This window comes from Ambystoma mexicanum, chromosome 3p (assembly GCF_040938575.1).
Source record: "Ambystoma mexicanum isolate Mex_15411 chromosome 3p, UKY_AmexF1_1, whole genome shotgun sequence".
NCBI lineage: Eukaryota > Metazoa > Chordata > Amphibia > Caudata > Ambystomatidae > Ambystoma > Ambystoma mexicanum.
Window position 1 is genome coordinate 804,704,826 of NC_090925.1, and position 16,099 is coordinate 804,720,924.

Consider the following 16,099-nt stretch of genomic DNA (forward strand, 5'->3'; position numbering starts at 1 on the left):
CGGAATGGCAGTGGAGGGCCTTGCATGATGGATGGCTGGGGAACTGACTAGTTTGCATTCCTAATTCTGGTTATCCTCTTTCTCTCAGTGGATAGCACTTCTGTGTCTGCATGAGGGGAACTGAGCATGCCGGTCCTGACGGACCACTATAGCCCAGGTCTATCTGCCCTGGCCCGCTAGTGTGGATCCTTAACCCACCAACCCTGGGGCGGAACACTATAACCGCCCTCCACCCCCACGGCAGCTAAAAAGTAAAAGGTTAGTTAAGAAACCTGCAGTGCAGTAACGTTTTGTGCAGGAGACAGGCTATATCTTGAGTCAATCAGACATGAGGCATGAGTAATGGTTTGTCCCAAAAGGGGAACTGTACTGATGGCAACATTTACAAGCAAGAATACATCCTTTTCTAACCCAGAAACTTCAACATAGTGACACTGTGTCACAGATGGTTGCCCAAATAGGGGCATGTACTGCACCACTGACCTCACATCCTGTTTATTACATATCATTTCTCCTCGTCATCCAGAACCATTGAGCTAGTGGATATCTCTTGAAGGAGACCATTCCAAAACAGGTTTCCTAGAGAAGGCCTCTTCTTACCGCCAGGACACAAAGCTCCCTTTGTTCAACATTATCACAACTTGAACAACATCTTCCCCACACGCCTGCAGCCTGCTGGTGAACACCTTAAAAACAGACAGGATTTATGGCATCTGTGAGTTTTATTGTTGTTGACATCATTGTCGACAGTCTTTCAAGCCCATTCAGCCACGGGTAGTGACAGCTGGTCATTCCTGATCCTGGTGACCCCGTGGTCGGCTTTGATTCCACGCCTTTATGCTATCACAGGGCAGGCATTCCCTGAGGGAGGGGGATCCAATAGTCATGCGTCAGAGCAAGGCCACCTGCAACGATCCACCAAAGCTTGTCCTGCTCCATAGCTCACTGCCGCTCCCCGCTGATCCTCTCTCAATCCCCCTGCATGGGGAGAGACATCTCCTGTAAGTATGCTGCTAAACGTCGCCTCCTCTGGACAGGGCCTCAATCATCCCATTGCAATGTGCCGGGGAGATGCTGGGACAGGTGAGCTCGCCCAGCCCTTTCCTCACACACACTCCACAGGCTTTACACTACCTATGCTCTCACAAAATTCCTGGCCCACCTGGATGGGTGGTGACCTGCTTCTTTACACGGGCCACTCAATGGCATGGCCTGTGAACTCTGGCCATGCTGGCTCTCTGTGGCCCACCCTGCCTGGATCCAGGTAGGGCTGATTTCCTCATCTGGTCAATCATGCTCTTTCACCCAGACCAGGCTTCACTCCTCGCTCGCTCACCCATGCTCCACCACATTGCCCAAGTTTGGCTTACTTGGGTTGGAGGTTTCTCACTCCTCAATGCCATGTCTTGCCACCGTCTGGTCTCACTGAAGGCTGAGAATTCCACAGGCTGCTTCATCACTCAGGCCAACCTGCGCATACAGCCCATGCCTCACTGCCCCAGCTGGGCCGCACCTGGCTGGCGTGGCCGAGGGTTACTCGCCCAGTCACTCCTGGCTTATGTGGCGAAGTGTGATGCTCCTCCTTCATGCTCTGGGGAGCCACTCGAGGGGCTGTGCTGCCACTCTGATGAATCACACGACTCCTACTCCAAAGCCCAGAAAATGAATGCAACCTCCCACAACACCTTACAAGTTAAATCCTAACATACCATATGGGTATATGTATTACTGTGAGGTGAAACCATCATCTCAGGCTACTGGGACGAGGAGACTACATCCAGAGGAGAAAGGCATAGAATTCTATGTCAAGACTCAGAGGATCAGATTATGCTCACAACTTTCCTTCACTACTCGAGCAGCAAATGCAAATAAAACAATTATGAACAACAATAATATCAACAACTTCCAATCCTTCCAATGATAAACATTCCAATATTAAACATTTCATTCCCCACAGTAAATCACAGAAAAACCATGTACTTATCTAGGCTGCTCGAGCTGCAAAGAAAGAAGGAGGACTATGAGGACAGCTAGTGTTATAGAGGATATGAGGAGTGTAATTGGACTGTGAAGTCACATGATCTTAACATAACAACCTATGAAAAACAGACTACAAATTCGATGGTTTTGTTGGGAATTGTAGTTGTTGATGTTATTGTTTTTCATAATTGTTTTATTTGAATTTGCTGATCGAGTAGTAAAAAAAAGTTGTGAGCATAATCTTTCGCCTCCGAGTCTTTAATAGAATCATGACTTTCTGTAACGAATGTATGGAAAATCTGTATTCCAAACACAAAACCATAGTCCCATTTTTATTTCCATGGGGAAGCCTGGCAACAAAAGAGAAGAAGGACGAAAATCGTGGTTGAGGGGTAGTAGCAGCAGCAGTGGCAGTTGTGGAAGTATGTTATGGAGTAGTAGCAGACATAATTATAGGGGCTGTCATAGAGGAAGAAACAATGAATACAAAGAAAAGAAGAGAGAGTCTGACACCGGCTGGAAATATTGTGAGTGATGGATGGAAGCTGGGAAGACGACCGGAAGAGCAAGATCGTAGAAGTGGTTGTTGGCAGAGGACCAAGGACCGATCAAAGCAAAGCCTGTGAAGAGAGCTGGAGGGAAGGGAAAAAGGATACGGAGAACCATGTCTCGGAATCCCTATTGGAATTAGGCTCCTCGCAACGAATAAGAGACTGGCATAGGAACATTAAAGCCGTTCCTGGGAAGAGCGATGTGAACGGAGAGACCAGCGAACCAACGTGGGAACAACACAGCCTCACGCAGCTGTAACAGCAGACAGAGCTGGGAAAGTAGCAGACGCAAGACGGGAGAGCAAAGTCTTGTAGAAACCGCTTCCTTGAAGATGCAAGACAGGCAACCAGGCGTGTGCGGTGAGATGGCAAATTACCAGCCCAGCGACAAGAGTGGACCAAGGGCAGTTGGTGGAGAGACGGACCTGGATGGATTTTGACACCTGGTGCTGGCACAGACACGGAGCAACAGAGTGCACTGCCCCAGCTATGAAGGACACAATGGGATGCAGAAAGTGCACAGGAGGTACCGGAGGTCCCATGCTGCATACGTCCAGGTCGGAAGCTAGCAGAACCCGCTGAAGGGACAGAGGACGGCTCAACAAGGAAAAGCAGGTATGGTGGGAGAAAGAGAAGGGGCGCTGGGCTGAGAGGAGCATATAAACCCGGTTGTCAATCCCATGAGTCCAAAGCCCAAATAATAGACCTTAGCACACCATGTTCCAAAGCAACCCAATAAACTGCATAAAAGGGACACTGTGTAAGGAGGGAGTAACTGGGAAAGACCAGGAAAGGGGGTTGTCCCCCTGACATGGTGGGCTCCAAAGCCCTGATAACTGGGGAAAATCAGGGAAGGGGAGAGTCCCCCTGGCATAGTGTAACGCTCACCTGATTCCCGTAGAGGCGCTGGTCTTGACTGGGCGTATACTGTATCTTCAAAGGTGATGTGTAACACACGGCTGGCTCTTTGGGCTGGACCTCTGTGCACTGTATGTCTGACTCGAAGGGTAAGATGTCTGCAGATAGAAAATATGGGATTAATGAACTGGGTTATTGAATGTCTCTCTCTTCTTCCCTTTCTCTTCTCCTGTAGAACCCCAAAGGTTAACGCTCTCACCTTAGGTAAGTGAACGCCGTGCTCTCCATCTGCCTCGGGGCAGGGTGCTGTAACCAGTTTCTTCACTGGATAAGGGGAGCAGGCCTCTTGACTTCAGAGGACTGCTGTCCGTCGTTTACTGCACGAACGGTAAATTTCGAGTAATTCTAATGTCTTTAAAAGTCTTTAGTAATGATGTCTCTTGTTTTGCAGGGTTCCGGCGATGGCGGATGGCGGGCTGAAGTGAGTTGAAGATGGAGCCCGTGTGATGAATAGAAGCGCCTGGAAGCACGTAAGTAAGCGCTTGTTGCCTGCTTCACGATGCGCTCTAACTGTCTTTTTATTTTGCAGGTACGAGTTCGGAGCGGCTGCAGGGTGCCGGAATACCCACTGGGTTAGATGTGGAAAGGAGTAATGGCACGTGAGTATTAAAGTTCCCCAATGTCTTTAAACGCACCTTGTTTTGTCTTTCAGATGCGGGATGCAGCGCCGAATGCCTCCGGAGCGCACGAAGAGTAGGTAAGCCTTTGTCTTTCAGATGCCGGAATGCAGCACGAGGCGTTGGTGACAGCCGATGGACCAGGTAAGTGAAGCGCTGTCACTGAAGACCGTAATGCTAACCTGTTCTTTCTTGTCTTTATAGGTGTTGCTGAAGACTGGATTCAGGATGGTAAGCCTTTTTCCTTAGGCCCAGGATCAGATGCAGAAGACACGATGAGCGTTCTGCTGCAGAGGATGCAGAATAACGCAAAGCAAGATTCATCCATCGGGTGTGGTTTAAATAGCCTTCTGTAGTGCTTAGGTGTCTCCTTCCACAGCCACGCCTAGGTAAGAAAAGAGTTCCTGCTTTCCAGAAGAGTTCCAGTGTTCTGAACCTAGGGAGTGGCTCCTGCCCCACCCAACAGGAAAAGTAGTTCCAAACAGAAGAGGATCAGAGGCTCAACTGGCAGGCAAGTAAGCAGCATGGTCTGCTGCAGGTAAGTCCACCCAAGCATTATGAGCCCGGCGCTTCCAGCGCTGGGACTGGGCATATTTATGAGCCTGGTGCCACTGGCGCCAGGACTGGGTCCAAAAGGTCCCAATTGGGACTGGTTGGCCCTCGGAACCTGGGTTATGGATCAGCTTCCAAGGGAGTTGGGAAAACCCTGACCTTTTGGAAGCAGAGATCATGACAGTACCCCCCCTCAAGGCCCCTCCCAAACCGGGCTTCTCCGGGGGTTTTGGCTTGTCAGGAAATGTTCGGTGAAATCTTTTGATTAGGCGAGGAGCGTGGACATATTCAGCAGGTTCCCAGGATCTCTCTTGGGGGCCGTAGCCTTTCCAGTCAATTAGGTAAAATAGTTTAGATTTTTGATCTTGGAGTCCAGAATGCTTTTGACTTCAAACTCGAGTTCTCCATCAACTAGGATGGGTTTTGGAGATTTAGTTAGTCGGGTTTGAGGTTGCACGGGTTTTAATAGAGAGACGTGGAAGTCCGGATGTATCTTCATGTGCGGGGGCAAGTCCAACTTGACCGCTACTGGGTTTACTATGGTAGTGATGGAATAGGGACCAAGGTATCTTGGGTTGAATGTGCGTGGCCCTTTTAGAGGTAGATATTTGGTGGATAACCAGACTTGATCCCCTACTTGATATTGAGGGGCTTCCTTCCGATGTTGATCTGCTCCTTTCTTGTATTGTTCTTTAGCCCTTTGAAGGTGAGAAACAGCTTCCTTAAAGGCTTGGGTGATTGTAGAATGGAGGTAGTTTACTGCTGGTGTTTCAAGATCTTGGAGGGGATCTAACTCCGAGGTTCGAGGGTGACTGCCATATAAAAGAAAAAACGGGGTTTTCCCAGTTCCCGAATGGACAGAGTTATTGTAGGCATATTCGGCTATCCAAAGGATGTCTCTCCAAGTTTTTTCAGTTTGTTGCAGCATGCAGCGTAATTACTGTTCCAGAGTTTGATTGGTCCTCTCGGTTTGTCCGTCGGTCTGAGGGTGGTGACTGGTCGATAGTCTCACATCAATTTGAGCCGACCGACAGCAACTTCGCCAAAAATGAGAAATAAATTGACTACCTCGATCCGAAATTAGAACCGAAGGAAAACCGTGCAGTCGGACGATGTTTTCGAGAAATTCTCGGGCCAGAGTTGCTGCTGTTGGCAAGCCTTTGAGCGGAATGAAATGCGCCATCTTGGAGAATAAGTCCACGATTACTAGAATCGTATTGTATCCGGAGCATGGAGGTAGATCGGTGATGAAGTCCATAGAAAGCGTATGCCAAGGGCGAGGTGGGATGTCAATAGGGCGTAAGAGGCCTGCTGGTCTTTCCTTTTGACTCTTGTTTTGGGCGCATACTCCACAGGACATTATAAAGTCTCTGATATCTTTTTTCCAAGACGGCCACCAGAAGTAGCGCTTGATCTTTTCTGAGGTCTTGGCCATACCGGGATGTCCTTCCATTAAAGAATCGTGATAACAAGAGATTACTTTTTTCTGTAAATCTGTGCTGGGCAGGTATAATCGTTCTTGGAAATACAATAAGTTGTCCTTTACTGCAAAGTCCTTTCCCTGCAGATGCCAATTCTGTATGTCTGCTGGAGTTACAAGTTGCCTGGCTTTATCCTCAACTTCCTCTATGGATTGTGTGGCGATTACACCCAGAATTCTTTGTTCGGGAATGATTGGTACAGGTTTAGGGTTGATCAAGTGTTCTTCCACTCCCATCCGAGAAAGGGCATCAGCTTTACCGTTTTTTGTACCAGGTTGATAGGTAATTATGAAGTCAAACTCGGCAAAGAATAATGCCCAACGGCGTTGTCTAGAGGATTGGGCTTTTGCGGTTTTCAAATATTGCAGGTTTCGGTGATCCGTAATCACAGTAACGGTGTGTCGGGCCCCCAGCAGATAATGCCGCCAAGCCTTAAAGGCAGACTTGATAGCCAGAAGTTCCTTGTCAGTAATCGTGTAATTGATTTCAGGAGGCGAGAATTTGCGGGACCAAAATGCCACGGGATGCAACTGATTGGTTACCGGGTCCTTTTGTGATAGAACTGCCCCCATGGCAAGGCTTGAAGCATCAGTTTCCACGATATAGGGGAGTTCGGGGCGAGGGTGTTTTAAGATTGGTGCAGAGATAAATTTAGTCTTCAAATCCTGGAAAGCTTGTTCCGCCTCGGTAGACCATTCAAAACGTTTGTTTTTCTTTAACAAGGCAGTGATGGGCTGGACTATCCGAGAAAATTCGGGGATAAAGCTGCGGTAAAAGTTAGCGAAGCCTAACATGCTTTGCACACCTTTTACGGAGGATGGTGATGGCCATTTGAGAACTGCATCGACCTTCTTTAAATCCATACGCACTCCGCTAGGTGATAATATGAATCCCAAGAATTCAACTTCTGTCACGTTGAAAACACATTTTTCCAATTTAGCGAAAAGTTTGTGTTGACGCAATCTTTCGAGGACCATTTTCACGTGTTTCCGATGTTCAGATTCCGATGAAGAATAAACGAGGATGTCGTCAATGTAAACAACAACACACACATCTATGAGCTCTCTGAGGACATCGTTCATAAAATATTGAAAGGCGGCCGGGGCATTGCAAAGTCCGAAGGGCATGAGCTGATATTCAAATAGCCCATATTTGGTGCGGAAGGCCGTCGTCCATTCATCGCCCTCTTTTACTCGTACCAAGTGGTAGGCTCCTCTAAGATCCAGCTTTGTATATATGCATGCTTTTCTGACTTGGTCCAGGAGTTCAGGGATCAAAGGTAACGGATATCTATTCTTGACGGTGATCTGGTTCAGGGAGCGATAATCTATACAAGTTCTAAGGTCTCCTTCCTTTTTTGGAACGAAGAACAAACCTGAAGAAGCAGGGGACTTGAAAGGACGAATAAACCCATTTGCCAGGTATTGATCCAGGTATTGTCGAAGGTGAAGGTTCTCAGGCTCGGTGAGGGCATAAATTCGACTACAAGGAGGAGTAGATCCAGGTATCAGGTCTATCTGGCAGTCATAAAACCTATGAGGAGGTAGAGAGTTAGCCTGATCCTTCCGGAAAACATCTTGGTATTCTAGGTATTCGGGAGGTAACTGGGGAGTCTCTGAAGAAATTGCTGCCAGTGCAACACCAGTTGGAGGGTAACAAGTAGAGACACATTCTGGAAACTGGACCGTTCTTGCTCGCCAATCGATCAGAGGATTGTGTTTCTCTAACCAAGGTATTCCTAGAATAATCTGAAACTGAGGAGCCTTGATCACATCGAACACGATCTTCTCATGGTGTCCATCTTGACTTACTAGCGTCACTTCTTGAGTGGTATGCGTTACTGGTCCGGAGGCTATCTCCGTTCCATCCACCATAGTAATGACGTCCTTTACAGCCTTGGGAAAAAGAGTTAGATTCATCCTCAAAACCATTTCATGATCCACATAATTGCTGATGGCACCGCTGTCGACGTAAGCTTCAATTGCATGTAATCGATCCGGATTATCAGGGCTAATGAGGACCATAGGTATCACGAAATGCGAGGTCACGGAACTGGTTTTCACGCTCGGCAAGAGGACCTCTATTCTTGTCGGGCGAGGTCGTTTCCCTGCTCAGAGTTTGTAACTTTGGTAACTGCAGCTCCTACTGCCTTCTTGGCAGGTTTCACCGGACAGTCTCGAAGAAAGTGCCCTGAGTTTCCGCAATAGAGGCATAATTGCAACTGTTTTCTCCTTTCCCGCTCCTTTTGTGTTAGAGGACCTTTCAGGCACCCTATTTGCATGGGTTCCCCGGAGTCTACTCCTTTGGAAGGAGTTGGCGGTTTGGAAAATACTCGAGCATCAAACTTGGAACGATCGGCCTTCCTGTTCTGCAGTCTGTGATCTATTTGAACGACTAAGTCTATATAGTCCGAACAATCTTGTGGGGGATTCACTACTTGGGCGAACACATCTTTGAGCTCTCCACGTAGACCTCTATAAAACAGCGTAATCCTTTTGTCCTCAGGCCATTGAGTTTCCACTATCAGTCTGTTGAAAGACGCAATATAAGCCAAAAGGTCTTGATTACCTTGTCGCAACGAAAGAAGCTCATTGTCCAAGGCCTGCCCCCTGTGAATGTCTTGCGAACAGTTTTTCCATACTGAGCTGAAAAGCTTGAAAATCATGGAGGACCGGATCATCTTGATTTACTAGAGGGATCGACCAGTCTGCCGCATTGCCACTAAGGTACGAAAGCACGAAAGCTACTTTAGCTTTATCAGTTGGAAAGGCTGCTGGCCGGCATAAGAAATGCAACCGGCACTGATTGATAAATACTGCAAACCTCTTTGGGTCACCAGAAAATCGTTCGGGCGGAGCCAGAGGTACATTCCCAGGTAGGTTGATCTGCACTGGATTCATAGAGGATGTAGAAGGAAGATTTCCCCCAGATGCGGGTAACGGGGTCTGTCCGGCTTGTGACTGTAGCAATTGTCTAGCGAGATCATCTGTTCGCTCCTTGGAAATAATCAGTTCCCTTCTTAGAGCGTTTGTTTCTTGACGGGCTGCATGCACTTCTGCCCTTAGTTCCCCAAGTAACTGGGCTAGCTGGTCGGTATCCGAGGTTTCCATAGCGCCTGGATGGGAGTTTTGCGGTAGGCTTTGCGTTCTGTAACGCTCACCTGATTCCCGTAGAGGCGCTGGTCTTGACTGGGCGTATACTGTATCTTCAAAGGTGATGTGTAACACACGGCTGGCTCTTTGGGCTGGACCTCTGTGCACTGTATGTCTGACTCGAAGGGTAAGATGTCTGCAGATAGAAAATATGGGATTAATGAACTGGGTTATTGAATGTCTCTCTCTTCTTCCCTTTCTCTTCTCCTGTAGAACCCCAAAGGTTAACGCTCTCACCTTAGGTAAGTGAACGCCGTGCTCTCCATCTGCCTCGGGTCAGGGTGCTGTAACCAGTTTCTTCACTGGATAAGGGGAGCAGGCCTCTTGACTTCAGAGGACTGCTGTCCGTCGTTTACTGCACGAACGGTAAGTTTCGAGTAATTCTAATGTCTTTAAAAGTCTTTAGTAATGATGTCTCTTGTTTTGCAGGGTTCCGGCGATGGCGGATGACGGGCTGAAGTGAGTTGAAGATGGAGCCCGTGTGATGAATAGAAGCGCCTGGAAGCACGTAAGTAAGCGCTTGTTGCCTGCTTCACTATGCGCTCTAACTGTCTTTTTATTTTGCAGGTACGAGTTCGGAGCGGCCGCAGGGTGCCGGAATACCCACTGGGTTAGATGTGGAAAGGAGTAATGGCACGTGAGTATTAAAGTTCCCCAATGTCTTTAAACGCACCTTGTTTTGTCTTTCAGATGCGGGATGCAGCGCCGAAGGCCTCCGGAGCGCACGAAGAGTAGGTAAGCCTTTGTCTTTCAGATGCCGGAATGCAGCACGAGGCGTTGGTGACAGCCGATGGACCAGGTAAGTGAAGCGCTGTCACTGAAGACCGTAATGCTAACCTGTTCTTTCTTGTCTTTATAGGTGTAGCTGAAGACTGGATTCAGGATGGTAAGCCTTTTTCCTTAGGCCCAGGATCAGATGCAGAAGACACGATGAGCGTTCTGCTGCAGAGGATGCAGAATAACGCAAAGCAAGATTCATCCATCGGGTGTGGTTTAAATAGCCTCCTGTAGTGCTTAGGTGTCTCCTTCCACAGCCACGCCTAGGTAAGAAAAGAGTTCCTGCTTTCCAGAAGAGTTCCAGTGTTCTGAACCTAGGGAGTGGCTCCTGCCCCACCCAACAGGAAAAGTAGTTCCAAACAGAAGAGGATCAGAGGCTCAACTGGCAGGCAAGTAAGCAGCATGGTCTGCTGCAGATAAGTCCACCCAAGCATTATGAGCCCGGCGCTTCCAACGCTGGGACTGGGCATATTTATGAGCCTGGTGCCACTGGCGCCAGGACTGGGTCCAAAAGGTCCCAATTGGGACTGGTTGGCCCTCGGAACCTGGGTTATGGATCTGCTTCCAAGGGAGTTGGGAAAACCCTGACCTTTTGGAAGCAGAGATCATGACACATAGTGGGCTCCAAAGCACTGATAACTGGGAAAGACCAGGGAAGGGGAGTGTGCCCCTGGCATAGTGGGCTCCAAAGACCTGGTAACTGGGAAAGACCAGGAAAAGGGAGTGTCCCCCTGGCACACAAGATCCACGTCTAGGATAGTGGGTGTGAAAAACCATCAGATGGCTGCAGGAAGACAGCCAAGTACTGTTTATTTTCCCTGATAGGGTTTTTTGTGGTATATTAAGTGTGAGGGTCAGAATAGGTTTTGGACAGAGGACTATGGACATTTATTTTGGACATCCTGACAAAGACGGGTCCATTAGTTCGTTTTGTTGAGGCAAGGAACCCCCTCAGAGTTAGGCATATTGAGGTCTTTTTCCCAAACCACTCATAATTTAAATAAAGGCATTATTGATCTTCACTGTGTCCGACTCCTTACTGCGGCATCTGACGCCTCACTGTCTCTTTTTCCACCCACCCTAATGATTTGTCTTCTAGCTGGCTCTTCACCCAAAAGGCAAGTACCCTATCCTGGTCACCTGGGGGTGGCCTGTCCATTGTCCTGGTGCCCAACATTCCAAGGGCTCCCCTTAGCAACATGGTATGTCCTGCTGCAAGTGAAGTAGTTTAATTATCACAAATACACATTAAATAAACAGTATCTGAGCAAGGCTTACTGTATGTGTGTTTTGTATGTCTCCCTTAAAGGTGGTATACATGTAGGTAGATATGTGAGTGTGTAATCCCAGTTTAGGCTGCCCCCATTTGGGCCAGGGTTTAAACCATTGTTCCTTGATTCTCTTAAAGGACCAGAAGGTGCAGGATCACTGGTGCCTTCAGTAGACATGAAAGCACAGTCTTTTGGTGTTAGCGAGAGCCTCATTTCCCAGATTCATCGTGGTCACTGTTTCCCACTTGCAGCATGTCCAATGTGACTGTCCTAAAATGGGTACCAAGTGGGGGCGAGATGGGAATCCTTCCCATACTGCCCATAGCGCATCACTTGCTAGATTCAGGAGACATACAGCCTCCTTAGTCATCCCATTGCAGGTCCTCAGAGTGAGGTAGGGAACTTAGTCACAGGGGAAATAGGAGACTTGTGTACGAAAGGGGCCGGTGTACTCAATGTGCATTAACCTGCTTATTTTTTCTTTTCTTCACCTAGCAGGACAGGGAGTCTTACAGCATTACTCCGGCCTTTTCTCCTGAACCTATGGCACAGGAGCTGCTAATTATCTCCTGGGCGGTGCAGTCAGGGCTGAGGGGAGGAGGTCTTGCTGCATTCCTGGGGCAACACTAGCCCAAGTGTGCCAATTGGCCTTGCGACTGTAAGCGTGCACTTGCACACTCCCCTTAGACCTCTTCTTTGGTGCCACACAGCCTTGGAAATGCTGGGGCTTCAGGAACTGAAGGAAACTACATTTTTTTCAGTCAGTACAAGGGGTCAGTACAAGGGTCCGGGTTATCCAGGCAATGGAGGCATATCGAGTGTATGTCAGCTTTGGAAAATGAGCTCGGTAGCAGTAGCATTTTTCAAATTGAAAAGTTGACGGCCTAAACCGAGAACCAGTCGTGGCACACAAGCTGGTAGAAATATTCAAAACCAAAAACACCATTTTCAGACAAAAAGATACAGCCGAGCATATAAATGTGGAACACACACAAACATTTCCATTCCAGGGATTGCAATAAGGATTTCTATCAGCCGTCGCTAAGAGCAGCTCCTGTATATTCTGTATCGCTTTGTATGCACAAGCTACCTTTGTGCTACAGGGTTTCTAGTACATAGTGAGTTTCAAACCTTACTTTTACATGAGTTGCAAATGATAACCTTAAGTCCATTGCATAGGACCAAGTATGGTTTAAAGGTATTCTAGAGGTTCCCAATGTTCCGTAGACACATTCCCTAATACCTAGAGTTAATATAGTTTTCACGCCCCTGTTTAATCCTGTGGTGTGAATGTCAAATAGGTATGCTTCTATGCACTAGGTGGTCTGGGCTGTCAAGAGTAGCTCCTAGTAGCATCTGGTATCAAGCTAACCTGGATTTCTGATGCTACAAGCAGGTCCTCAATAGCTCACAGCACCTAACAATTTTGAGCCATGCCATTTGTCGGCACACAGGAAATAGACTGGGAAAGGAAAGCCAAGGGAAGCGGACGGACTGGGCGGAGGCTGAAACAGCACATCAGACTTCCAGGAGCTCTCAAAATTGTATTCTAGATGCTGCATGTACATGGCCCAGTCTCTGAACTGTGGGGTCAACTTCTATGGTGTCTGGAGGAAAACAGCACAGGATGAATTAGACAAGTATTTTAATTATGTGTCAAGTCTGGTGTAGGTCTATTTGATTGAAAAAAATTGACATTTTGCCAAATGTATTTTGTTCTTTTTTGTGTTCCAAAATGCTGGGGAAAGACTCCCTCCAACCCACTTCCCCCCACCTTAACCTATTCCCTTACCCCACTCCACATCTATATTTAATTAAAATGGACAGAAATTCCAAAAGAATTAGAACAATAAAATTCTGTCAATTCGGAAAACGTCAATTGGGCCACGATCAAGTATGCTAATAACTTTAGTCTTAAAGGAAGATTTAGCTTGCATTGCACAGTCATCCCTTGTAGCCTTTGATTACATAATAAAGAAATATTAAAAAGTGCTTTTTTTCTCCTGGTCTAGAGGTTTGTCAAGTGCAGGGGAGTGCAGAGTTCCAGGCAAGACCAGGTGTCCCCAGGGCCTGCATTTTCTCTTGTGTAATTGTGGGCAGATCTGGCGACACTGAATGCGTAGAGGTGATCATGACCAATGCAACTCCAATGTGCAAAATAGAGCAACATTTAATCACAATTATAACATCTGGAATATAGGCCTAAAGGAATTTATAAGAAAACTAAAACGCACTTCCATCGAGACCATCACCACTTGATATATCCAAGTAACGACCCAATAATCAACCTCAATTTAGAACGCAGAGGAGTCCTCACCTTTATAACAACATCATTTATATACGACTCTCCACCGGTGACCCCATAAACTGGTGGGTAAAACCAATCTCTCACAAGGATGTCCAGGTGCTGAAAAATAAAAAAACAGGAACTTCAATGTCATGGTGGCTTTCTATGATAACAGGTCCTCACTTCAACACAGACACCCAACCTTTCACAACAGACCTTATACGTATGGCCACTGGTTCCCCAAGTGTATGAATGGTCAGATTCCAGACACTGTTTTCATACATTGCTTGCATTACTAAGTGTACACGTTTGATTATTCATCTGTTAACCATTACAATTCTGCCTTTATCACTGATGGCAGTAGAAGTGCTCAGATGTTTCGCTACCGAAACCGGCACAAAACATCAGAGAACATAACTTCTTTGACTCCTGTCTGTGACTGACTCTGATCCAGCCCATCTGACCTTTTAGGACCACTGGCCTGCTTTCATATGTTTTGGAAGCCTGCGTTTTAGTCTTTGGCAGATGTTTTTGAAAATCATGGTATGGCTTACCTGGATTGGCTGCAGGCTGAACGCTTTGCCAACTTCATCCGCCACGTGAGCAAACATCTATGAAAGAGGAAGGACCCACACATTATTTTTAAAGCCCTATGGTGTTGTAAGACAGTGATTGTGGCAGATGGCAGTACAGACCTTCGCTTGCCTTATATAGTATTATTATGCCAAGCTGTGCAGGCACTTTCCAGGTTTTCTGGAGCCCAAGATGTACCAGTCAGTGAGGCCCTATGCCAGTGGATTGTGCCTGTGTTGCTCCGATATCAGTTTCTAAAATATATTGTTCAGCTGTATCACAGAATTAAATCAAGTTTATTTTACTGTTGGTTCCACATTTGACGTTTTATGATACCACACGTCATGTTCCAAAATCTGATAATACATTTTAAATTCCTGACCAAAAACGTTGCCTGAGGTCTGTATGTAGAAATGAAATCAACCTTTAGATACAATTCACCCCTCACATCATGAACCTTACCCCGGAAGCTCAATGGGCCTCATTACAAGTCCGGCGGTAACCGTGCCGGCAAAACCGTCAGGTTGCAGCCAGACTTGCAAATTTTAACTGGAGCCTGGCTTGCCGGAAACACCGGGGCATTACAGCCATTACAGCATACAGTCCCATAGGACTCAATGGGAATGGTGACCACGGAAGCACCGGCACCGTTAATAATGGTGCCAGTGCTTCCATGAAAGTCTGCATACCAAGGCCGCTGTGCCCGGCATGGTCAGACCTGTCGGGCACAGCAACTACTGCAGGCAGACTGGGAGTGTGCCTGTCCGGTAACAACAGTGCCGTTGTCGGTTACCGACACCCTTGTTACCGGACCAGCACACTTGTAATGAGGCCTAATGTCTCCAGAACCCTGGTCCTCAGTAGGCTGGACTACTGCAACAGCCCCTTACTCAATCTCCCTACGCCCACTCCAGCTAATCCAGAATAGGGCTGCAAGACTTATCCTTTGCCTCAAGCCCAGGGACTGTATCTCTCCAGCCCTAAAGTCTCTCCACTGGCTCCCGGTGGCTGCAAGGATCAAATTCAAGACCCTCTGCATCATCCAGAAGGCGTTCTGGGGCCTGGGACCACACTATCTCCAACTTTCCCTCCCAACTTTACCTCCCTAAATACTCCCCAGCTAGAGCCCTGCTCTCCTCTCACTCCGACTCATGATTATCAAACGCTTCTCCAAGCAGAGAGTGGGGGGCGGTCTCTCTCCTCGGCTGGTGCTTCCCTTTGGAAAAGCCTCCCTGCCCCTCTCAGACTTGAGCCGGACCTCCTTATGTTCCGGAAACTTCTCAAAACTGCTTTTCTCTACCTCTTCCCCTTCCCTGCTAATCATCCCACTTCCGCTGAGACCGGTGGCCTGGTCCTCATGAATCTCACAGGATACCAGGCCCTTCTAATGAGTCGATACCAGCACAGTCCCCACACTGCACTGGCCCTGCGGGCCCCTGCTTGGCGGCTCTACATCCCACCCATGGGAGCCGCCCGCATTAGCACTTAGTCCGAGGCCTCCTCCTTGTCTCCGCTTGGCACTTACCTCCCAAGCCCCCCTCCAGCACGTGTCCATTCCTTGCCCCCCGCCCTATCCCTTCTCTTGCACTTCCTTTCACTGCAGTTGCACGTCCGAATACCACAAGACCTAGTAGGACCACAACTGTCTATTTACTGTTTTGTCAATGTTTTTTCTCCCCCCTTGTTCCCTTCCGATTTAGCCTTGTGGCGCTTTGAAACACAATTCTGTTGTATAAGCGCCTAACAAATGCTCAATAAAATTAAATAAATAACATTCGACATGCAAACATATGGGTGCTTGTCACAAGTCCAACTAGGTAATTCTATCTTTATTCAAATATTGATGCACAGGAGGCAGAACGTTCCCCACAACATAAACCAGATATTCATAAGTAATAATAACCTGGGGAGAGGAGATGAGGTCAGCAGAGGCATACATT

At 47.6% G+C, this 16,099-nt stretch overlaps 1 protein-coding gene across 4 annotated transcripts in view; it reads right to left on the reverse strand.

Moving 5' to 3' along the window:
• RNF112 (ring finger protein 112) overlaps positions 1-16,099 on the reverse strand; it is a 680,823-nt gene that overhangs the window by 279,110 nt on the left and 385,614 nt on the right. For all 4 annotated transcript variants that reach the window (XM_069651835.1, XM_069651833.1, XM_069651834.1 and 1 more), the window contains 2 exons: positions 14,141-14,197; positions 13,617-13,706 (listed from right to left, as the gene is read on the reverse strand). In XM_069651835.1, coding sequence (XP_069507936.1) covers positions 13,617-13,706; positions 14,141-14,197 — 147 coding nt within the window. The remainder of the gene's footprint in view (positions 1-13,616; positions 13,707-14,140; positions 14,198-16,099) is intronic.